Source organism: Arvicola amphibius, chromosome X (genome assembly GCF_903992535.2).
Source record: "Arvicola amphibius chromosome X, mArvAmp1.2, whole genome shotgun sequence".
NCBI classification, from domain to species: Eukaryota; Metazoa; Chordata; class Mammalia; order Rodentia; family Cricetidae; genus Arvicola; species Arvicola amphibius.
Window position 1 is genome coordinate 110,751,115 of NC_052065.1, and position 10,121 is coordinate 110,761,235.

The 10,121-nt window shown below is 45.0% G+C and overlaps 2 protein-coding genes across 2 annotated transcripts; one reads left to right on the forward strand and one right to left on the reverse strand.

Moving 5' to 3' along the window:
* Window positions 1–3,059: 3,059 nt before the first annotated feature.
* On the reverse strand, window positions 3,060–4,326 carry Rnf113a (ring finger protein 113A). Its single transcript, XM_038316407.1, has one exon. It carries the CDS (start codon window positions 4,131–4,133, stop codon window positions 3,105–3,107), a length of 1,029 nt encoding a protein of 342 aa, XP_038172335.1. The 5' UTR covers window positions 4,134–4,326; the 3' UTR covers window positions 3,060–3,104.
* A 47-nt stretch (window positions 4,327–4,373) lies between these two features.
* On the forward strand, window positions 4,374–8,990 carry Ndufa1 (NADH:ubiquinone oxidoreductase subunit A1). The gene is made up of 3 exons (XM_038316408.1): window positions 4,374–4,550; window positions 6,434–6,523; window positions 8,836–8,990. The coding sequence occupies exons 1-3, from the start codon at window positions 4,449–4,451 to the stop codon at window positions 8,854–8,856; spliced, it is 213 nt and encodes a 70-aa protein (XP_038172336.1). The 5' UTR covers window positions 4,374–4,448; the 3' UTR covers window positions 8,857–8,990.
* Window positions 8,991–10,121: the final 1,131 nt, after the last annotated feature.

Sequence of the window (10,121 nt, forward strand, 5' to 3'; positions counted from 1 at the left end):
GGAACAGTGCTTGTCTGGAGGTCTGTGGAGGTCTGCACACAAGAAGAAGGCACTGAGCCCTTGGAGCTGGAGTTCAGGCAGTTGTTAACAGCCTGCTGTGGGTCTTCTGGGAGAGTAGTAAGCACTCTTAACTATTGAACGATCTAGTGTCTTCAGCCCTGCCCTCTTGTTTTTGAGGCAGGGTATCTCGTGTTCATTGCTCTGTGTACCCCAGTTTAGATGGCCTCTGAGCTTCTAGGGTATTCTCCTGCATCTACCTCCCATCTCCCTATAGAACTGTTGGGATTCACACACTGCTGCAAAGTTTTTACATGGGTTCCCGTGATCCATACTGAGGCCTTCTGGCTTGAATTGCAGACAGTCGGACCCACCGAGCCATCTGCCAGGGCTTTATTCTTTCAGACAAGGTCTCTCATTGTGCTGGAAGCTCACCATTTTGACCAGGCTGACTGGCCAATGAGATCCCAGGCTTCCTGCTCCCACAAAGCCGAAGGTTACATGCACGTGCAATCATGGCCAACTTTTCTACGTCAGGTCCTCGGGCTCCCACAACAAGTACTCTTCCCCGCTGAATCATCTCTTCAGCTCCTGTTGTATTTATTTCTCTGACATTTCTTCATTTCTTCTGCCTTCTCTACAATAGCCTTTTTCCTTTCCTATTTAACTGTTTATTCTGCGCATCTCTTAAATATTATTTCCTGTGTCCTCAAGCCCCCTTTCTAGTAAACTGCTCGTATACTTCAGTTATGCTACATGCACTCTTTACTACACAGTCTATGCTAATGTATCCACTGAGTCCATGGGGCTCTCAAGATGGTTCAGCAGTTAAGCGTCCTTGCTAGCCACACAGAGAACCTACATATGAACTCTTGCTGCCCCTAATTCCAGTTTCAGGGACCCAGTGCCCTCTTCTGGCTTTCAAAGGCACTACACACATGCATGATACCCATACACTCTGTGTGTGTGTGTCTCTGTCTGCCTCTCTCTCTGTCTCTGTCTCTGTCACACACACACACACACACACACACACACACCACATAAATAGTAAGAAAAAGTGATCTTGCTAGGCGGTGATGATGCATGCCTTTTATCCCAGCACTTGGGAGACAGGGGCAGGCAAATCTCTGAGTTTGAGGCCAGCCTGGTCTACAGAGTGAGTTTCCAGGACAGTTAGTCTAGGACAGCTAGAACTGTTACACAGAGAAACCCTGTCTTTAAAAAAAAAGAAAGAAAGAAAGAAAAAGAAAAAGTGATCTCATGTCTGTGGACTCCTAGGTTGTGTTTCGATTCTTATTTTCCCCCTTGGGCATTCCAGCCATTTGCTCTTCCACTGAACCATATTCCCCTCAGTCCCAGGATTAGGTTCTTATTTTTCTCTATTACATTTTATTTATTTTATTCTCAGTGTGTACTTGAAGATGGGAGTCAACTCTGTCCCTCCACTATGTGGATCCAATTCAGGTGGTCAGGTCTGGCAGCAGGTGCCTCCACCCACTGAGACATGTCACCAGCCCAAGAGATTAGGTTAATGCTGAGACCAACCCAATATATTCTTTTTCCAGTGCGCCCCTCATTTGTCGCTACGATTCAGTATACAGCTCCAGAAGTTGCGGCCTGTGTCTACTGTATTTATTGCTATTATCCCCTGTCCTAAACACAGTGCTGGGGCTGGAGAGCTGGCTCAGAGGTTAAGAGCATTGCCTGCTCTTCCAAAGGTCCTGAGTTCAATTCCGAGCAACCATATGGTGGCTCACAACCATCTGTAATGGGGTATGGTGCCCTCTTCTGCCCTGCAGGCATACACACATATACAGAATATTGTATACATAATAAATAAATAAATATTAAAAAATAAAAATAAACACAGTGCTTAAGAAACTCTGTTCAGTCAGGCGGTGGTGGCACACACCTTTAATGCCAGCTTTTGGGAGGTAGAGGCAGGAAGATCACTGAGTTCGAGGCCAGCCTGGTCTACAGAACAAGTTCCAGAACAGCCAGGGCTACACAGAGATCCTCTCTCAAAAAGCCAAAGAGGGACAAAAAAGGAATGTCTGTTCGAAGAAAATCTTTAAATGAATATCTTTAAATATGAATAAAGCCCACTTTAACTCAATTTATACAGTCATCTGTTTCCCGATCTCAACCCAATTTTAATTAAATCACTAAAATAATGACTAATCATCTGGCCTGTCCTCTCTGCATCTCGATAATGTTACACAAATGTATGTGTCATCCTCATCTCCCCATTACCTAAAGAATTTAACTTCAAATTCCTCGGTGTGGACTCAAAGCTTTGGTCTAAATCCCCTTTCTTAGAACTCTCTCATCAATTTCTTAACTATATGCCAAGCACTAAGCTAGTTCCCAAACAATTTTGACTACAAGTACACTAATTTTAACAAGGTGTGATTAGTTCTATTGGAGTCTAGGAGAACACCGATAGTTTCAGATTATGGATTATAAAACATCAGGCCTTTTACCATCTCCAAGTACACAAAGTCAGTTAAGTGTAACATCCATTTTAGTGGCCATCTATATATTTCAAGCACTAGTAGCCACATGAGGCTAATACCTATTATACTGGACAGTATCTATCATAGTTCATCATCTGTGGAAATGGGGGTTACCTATAGGTGCTCCAAAGGAAGCATGGACCACTTTCCAAAGATTGCAAGGTACACTTTCAAAGTGATCAAGGACCAACTCAAACCCTCCACGGTGCATTTTAAAACAACACTTGCTCCAACAACATAATACATCAAAGTAATTTCTGCACTATTACATAATATAGAAATGTGATATAATAAATAGGTCCAGTTCCTAACTTCATCACAACTTTGGTTCCCCCAAGTACATCTTAGTTTTTTTCATGACTTCTCCCATCCACACAACTTATGACACAGGGCTCTGAAATACTCACCAGTTAAGTATCGATTTCAAGGCTAAAAACATCCAGATAATACCTATCTTGAAGCCTTTCATCCAGGGCCCTATTCCATCGCCTGCCTTCTCTGACACTTTCCTTTAAAAAAAAAAAAAAAGATTCCAAAAGATTTTTAACAAACAACAAAATATTTATTTTGCGACTGGGAATTACAGAAAACCTAAATAATGGGAACTGAACTCTCCTCCTCAGGGTCTTCTTGGAAATCAGAAGCACCTCCCTCTGCTTCAGCTCGATGCTTTCCAAGTTTAGCAATCAATTCTTTGGCTGGATTGAAGACGCCATTGGTTTGCTGATCACAGACATAGCAACGAGATGTGGTGCGGAAATGCTGCAGTGCACATCTCTCGCAGAAATAATGCCTACACTTGGTGACAACTGGGTTTTGGAAGGTCTGGCGACAGATGAAACACTTGAATGGTATTTCCTCATCATCGCTTCCCACTTCGTAGTTTTCGTCCTCATAGACACCATAGCGACCCTCATCAAGCTCACGTTCGATCTGCCACCCGTGCTTGTAATCTGAACGGTCATGGAGAAATTTGCAGCTGTCCCCGAAGCCACAGAAGCCAGTCTCCTTGTAGTCCTTGCAGATGTCGGGCTGGTAATCCCAGCGCACGGTGGCACGTAGATGCTCGGGAGCTCGGATGGGACCTTTCCTCACCATCCCGGAGGAGGCATTGCCCATGGACGTATCTTTGGGTTTCACGTATTTCTGATAATTATTGATTCCCCGATAGATCTTGTCATCTTCCTTACCCCTCAGCTCCTCCTGGATCTTCTGGCTCCGTTCAAAGATGGATTGTGCATCGCGCTCCTTCTCAGTGTCCAGTTCATAGACAGCGGTCGCCCCCATATCCTCGGGCCCCACGGGTTTTGCCGAACGGGTCGACTTGTAGACCACGCCGAGAACCTCCTGTTCATTCTTGTCCTCGCTACTCAAGCTGCCGTAGTTCGTCTTCTGTTTACCGCTACCACGCGTCTTCTGGATCATCGGATTGTGGATCGCCTGCTTCTTCTCCGGTCGGACCACAGTGCTGCCTTCGTCGTTGCTGCTACCACTGTCCCCGGACCCCGCATCACAGAGCGGACGCTTTCGGCGCCCCGCCGCCCCTTTCCGCCCAAGCTTTTTGAAGCGGAAGGTGCACACCTGGCCGGCCGAATTCCCCGGAGAAAGTTGTTCTGCCATTTGAGATCACCAAGCTCTGAAACAGCCGCGGCGTACAGGACCGCTCCGCATCGTCAGACTTCGTGGTCTCCGCTTCGGTGAGTCGGATCAGGGGGGACAGGGGAGGGGGCGGACGGCGAAAAATACAGCCTGGGAAAGAGTGCCAGACCAAGAACGCCAGTCACTTTTGAGCCCCTGCGGCCACCGTCGCTTCACATACAAGGCACCGCCCCTTCTGCGTGCCGCCGGAAGGAAGGTGAAAGCCGGTCACCTCTGAGGAGCCGGTTGCGGTTCGGAGTGCGAGTTGCGGTTCGGAGTGCGAGTTACGGTTCGGAGATGTGGTTCGAGATTCTGCCTGGCCTCGCCATAATGGGCTTGTGCTTGACCATCCCTGGGGTGTCCACTGCGTACATCCACAAGTTTTCCAACGGGGGCAAGGTAAGGCGGCCGCGGCCGGGCTCTGCGGACCGTGGAACTACGGTGGCCGTTTGGATGCGCTGCCGCTCCGCTCTGTGAGGGTGAGGACCCCTGAGAGCAGAGACTCGGCGGATTTTCCTTTAGCAGAACATAGCGAGGTTTTGGTTGAGGAAGAGTGGCCCCAAAAGGCAAACGATGCGTTTGGCAGTTAGCAAGGTAGAGTCTACTGCCTAGACCGAGGAGAGAGGAGGTAGTTGTGTCCCCATTGCTTCCCATCGTTAATCTCCTTGTGAAAACCGATTGGGTGGCTGTGTTTGTGCACGTGAGCGTAGGTGCCTGCGGAGATCCGAAGAGGGCACCGGGTCGCTTGGATCTGAAGTTACAGGAGGGTAGGAGCCAGCAGAAGTGGGTGCCAGGAATCGGACTCAAGTCCTCTGCGGGAGCGACTGGCACTCTTAACCAATAAGCAATCTCTCCATCCCTGGTCGTTTTTCTTTTTACGTGTGTGGGTGGGTGTGTGTAGGCGTGTCAGGCGCACCTGCGATTTGCGTTTCTCCCTCCAGCATGTGGGTCCAGGGGATACAGCCCAGATCCTCAGGCTTAGGGCAAGGGCCTTTACCCGTTAAGCCGTCCGACGCCTTCCCTCTGTTGGCTTAATTTCCCACATTCACGTTTCCGTAGCTGTGTGTTCTGTATCCTTAATTAATCCTGCCTCCTTTTCAGCTTCCCACTTGAATGTGTAAGCCTTAAGGAACTCAACGTCGTAGCTTTCGTTTTCCCTCTTCCTAGGCCTCCCCTACAGCCTTAGAGTACTGTCAGATTATAATTGGACGTTTGTTTTGGTTTGTACTTTTCTTTCAGGTGTACTCTACCTTTATTATTTGTTAGAGTCACAAAGCAACAGCTAGAATTTTTTTCTTTCCTTCATTTTTCGCATTCTCTACGACGTGGCTTGCTTGGACTTGAACTTGTGGATCCTTCTGCTCTTACCTCCAGAGTTTTGGCATTACAGGCATGACCCACCACACCCAGCTGCCAATTTTTTTATCTTATAAAAATTAACTTTTGATCTAGTGTGTGGGCAAGCCTTCAGAAATCTGAGGACAACTTGCAGGGATCAGTTGTCTCTTACCACATGGTACCAGAGAGCTAATTCAAGTCTTCAGGCTGGGCAACAAGTACTTTTCCCTGCTGAGCCATCTCACTGGCTCACCAGCAAAACAAAACAGAGCTGGGCTTGGTGGCTCTAGCCTGTAATCTAGCACTCAGGAAGCTTAGGCAAGGAGATTGAAGAAGACTGGAGGTCAACCTGGCGCTAGATAGTGAGCTCCAGGAGAGCCCGGGACACAATGAGGTCCTGTCCCAAAAAAGAGGGAGGGAGGGAGGAAGGGAGGACAAAGAAGGAAGAAAGAAAATCAGTGCCCCCCCCCAAAAAAAATAGGAAGAGGAAGTTTAAGAAGTCAATTACCAACTTAATCCTAAATATTAATGGTATTAATGGTCTGGTTTTATTTAGGAGGTTTGGCTCTGTGTTGTCCACTTAGCTTTTGCTTCAGCAATGATTCTATTTTTCTAGCTAATTTCTCTTTGTAGAAATGTATTTTATTATTATTATTTACATGTATGTGTGTCTGCTTCTGTCTGTATGCACCATGGAGAGTAGAAGAGGGTATCAAGTCTCCTCTGGAATGGAGTTCAAGGCAGTTAGGAGTCTCCTCCTGCCCCCCCACAAACAAAACAAAATGTGTTGGTACTGAGAAACCAATTGAGTACCCAGAGATAACAAGTGCTCTTAACCACTGAGCCATCTCTTCAACCCCTACTTTGTCATTGAAGAAAAACTGGAGATATATCTTTTTACTGGGTCACTCATATTTATAAACTGCATTGTCTTTTACTTAAAGGAAAAAAGAGTTGGTCGCTTTCGTTACCAGTGGTATTTGATGGAAAGAGATAGACGTGTCTCTGGAGTCAACCGCTACTATGTGTCCAAGGTAAGATGACTGAAAGATTGCAGTGTGTTCTGGTACTTCCTTGCCTAAGTTCATACGGTACTCATTTAATTGGCATGTTTTTTTCTAGTGAAGTATGTAGTCTTTTATACATAAAATGATCTTTGTTGGTGTGTTGTATGTGTGTGTGGTATGCATGTGTGAGTACATGTGTGAGTACACTTGCCCCTGAATGTGTACGTGGACGACACTCTCCCATTTATTTTCTTGCTTGTTTGCTGTTTGTGTATTTTTTAGGCAGGGTCTCAATATTTAGCTTTGGCTTGCCTTGAACCTGCTCTGTAGACCAGGCTGGCCTTGAACTCACAGATTGGCCTACCTCTGTCTCCTGAGTGCTGAGATGAAATGTGTGTAGTAGCAGGCCTGGCTATTTATTTATTTTAAATTTTTCTTCCTTTTGTGTATGTGTGCCATGGTGCATATATGAAGGTCAGAGGACAGTCTGTGAGAGTCAGCTCTCTCCCTTCACCATGTAGGTCCCAGGAATCAAACTCAGGTCCTCAGTCTTGGTGGCAGGCACTTTTACTCATGGAGGCATCTTGCCAGCCCTTTTAAACCTTGTTTAAAGAATTGATATAGCTGTCATGGTGGCACATGCTTGTAATCCTAGTCCCTGGGAGGCTGAGGCAGGGAAAATCTATGAGTTTGATACTAACTTGTACTACATAGTAAGATCTTACTCATAAAAATAGAAAAGAATTAATATAATTTTATGCATAATTGGGTTTTAAGAAACTGTTATTTTTATAGATCAAAAATAGCCAAGTAGCATATTTTCCTAACTTATAAGATAATTTTGTTCTTAATTACTTTTAATTTTATTTATTTGTGTGTTGTGTGTGCGTGCACGTGTTTGTGTGTGAATGCAGGTTGCATGTGGAGGTCAGAGGACAATCTGGAGGCAATTAGTTCTCTCCTGCAACCTTGTGGGATCCAGGAATCCAACTTAGGTTGACAGGTTTGCATGCAGGTGCCTCTCACCCTCATAATTCTTTCAGTTTCTTAAATCACTTTGTATTTGCTCCTAGCTCACAGATTCCCCACAATGAACTTAGGTAAATTTTGTGTTCATTTTATAGATGAGAAAGCATGGTTAGAATGAGTAAAAAGTATTGTAGGGGCTCAGTTTGATGCTGGCTGAGAATCGAATGTCATGGACATGAAGGTGGATAGTAAGTAGCTGCCTTTAAAAAGTCCATGCTTTGGTGTTCAATGGTTTCATTTTCCCTGACTATGTTATTTTCATACCTGGAAGGAATACCATTACTTATCTCTAGTAGAGTCTTAAGCATTGTGAATGATTTTTTGGTTTTGATACTGCTTTTCTTTGGAAGCAGACACTTGCTACATAGCCCTGGCTGGTCTGGAGCTTGCTGTGTAGCCTAGAGTAAACTTGAACTCAGAGCAAACTTCCTGTCTTTGCCGCCCTGAGTGCTGGGATTGCGATTATAGATATATGACACTATGCCCTTTTTAGAAGGTCTGAATATTTATGGAGCAAAGGTTTTAGAGTTAGGGTCATTGTACTTGAATTTTGGCTCTGCTTCTATTTGACTGACTTAAAGAAGTGGTTTTTGTTTTCTTGAGGCAGAATTGGGTGATTTCTAACTTCTTTGAGTTTCTGCTTCATCGTTTATGAAGAGTTTGAATGAGGATAACAGTATTTGCCTTGTGTTTGGTGCTATTTTGTGAGACAGTGTATTGGTCCCCTAATTTATGGAGGGGCCTGTGTATGAGGATCCAGGAGGTGAATAGTTGCTTGACTGTAATTCTAGTTAGGGTGAAGAAAAGGGCTTTTCATATATATAATATGTTTGCTGCTGTCAGAAAATGAAGTGAACGAGGTATAGTGTGCACTCTACAATCCTAGCATTTGAGAGGTGGGAGCGGGCGGATCAGGAGTTTACCTTTGGTTACATAGGGAGTTTAAGATGAACTTGGATTACATGAGACCTTGTCCAAAAAGAGAGAGAGAAAAGAAAAGGCCAGACATGGTGTGGTGGCACACAACTTTAATCCCAGCACTCTGAGGGCAAAGGCAAGTGAATCTCTGTGAGTTTGAGGTCACCCAGGACTATGGAGTGAGACCCTGTCTCAAAGGGGTGGGGGCTCAAAGGTCTTTATTCAAGGATTATGAAATCCAATCCAGCTTCTGTTGTTGCGGTTAGAGAAATGTGGGATGGGAAATCACTTGCTTTACTAACAGTGTCGTTCTGTGACACTGGAAATAAACAGCATGGTACATTTTCTCATGAGAACAGGATCCTCATTCTCCTTTTCAAACTGTTTTACAGGGCTTGGAGAACATTGATTAAGGAAGCATTTTTCCTGGCTGATGAAAGAAATCACTCAGCTATGATCATCTGTTCTTGCTAAAAGGCAAATGCAGCATATTATATACTATGCGCATGTTATATAATGCTGAATAAAAAATTTAAAAAAATCTAAAGTCAATTTTCCTTTTTATGAAGTAAAGTTGGAGTTTACTAAAGCTATTTTGATACAGGCATAAGCGTGGGGGTTGAGAGAGAAGTTGAAGCACTCTGAAGAAACTGAGATCTATCTAAACACATAGTTTAGAGTGTGGGTGTGGCTTCTGTTACAGGAATCAGGTTTTGGTAGGTGCTATGATGAAACATGACCAAAGGTAACTTGGGGAGGAAAGGGCTTATTTCACTCACAGTTCCATATAACAGTTCATCATCAAAAGCAGTGAGGGCAGGAACTTGGAGGCAGGAGCTGATGCCGAGGTCATGGAGGAGTGCTGATTACTGGCTTGCTCTCCGTGGCTTGCTTATTTAGTCTATTCTCTTACAGAACAAAGAATATGAGCCCATGGTGGCACCATCCACAATGGGCTGGGCCCTCCCCCATTAATCACTAATTAAGAAAATGCCCCACAGGCTTGTCTGCAGTCCAATCTTACAAAAACATTTTGTCAGTTGAGGTTCTCTGATGACTCTAGCTTGTGTCAAGTTGGCATAAAACTAGCCAGTACAGTATGTTTTGAAGTTACTATCTTTAAAGAGTTGCTAAGAAACCTAAATAAGGAGAGATTCCCAGGAATCCACAAGGATGACCCCAGCTAAGACCCTAAGCAATAGTAGAAGGTGCCTGAACTGACCTTGCCCTGTAGTCAGATTGATGACTCTTAACTGTCATCATAGAACCTTCATCCAGCAACTGATGGAGACAGATACAGAGATCCACAGCTAGCACTGGGCTGAGCTCCTGGAGTCCAGTCGAAAAGTGGGAGGAGTGAGAATACGAGCAAAGAGGTCAAGACCTTGATGAGAACACCCTCTGAAACAGCTTTCCTGAGCTAATGGGAGCTCACCAACACTGGCCTGACAGCGAGGGAACCAGCTTAGGATCAAACTAGGCTCTCTCAATGTAGGTGACAGTTGTATGGGGCAGACTGTGGGGCCACTGACAGTGAAACCAGGATTTATCCCTATTGCTTATACTGGCTTTTTGGAACCCATTCTCTTTGTAGGGATCCCTTGTTCAGCCTAGATATAGTTGAGAGGGCCTTGGTCCTGCCTCAAACAATGTGCTAGGCTTTTTTGACTCCCCATGG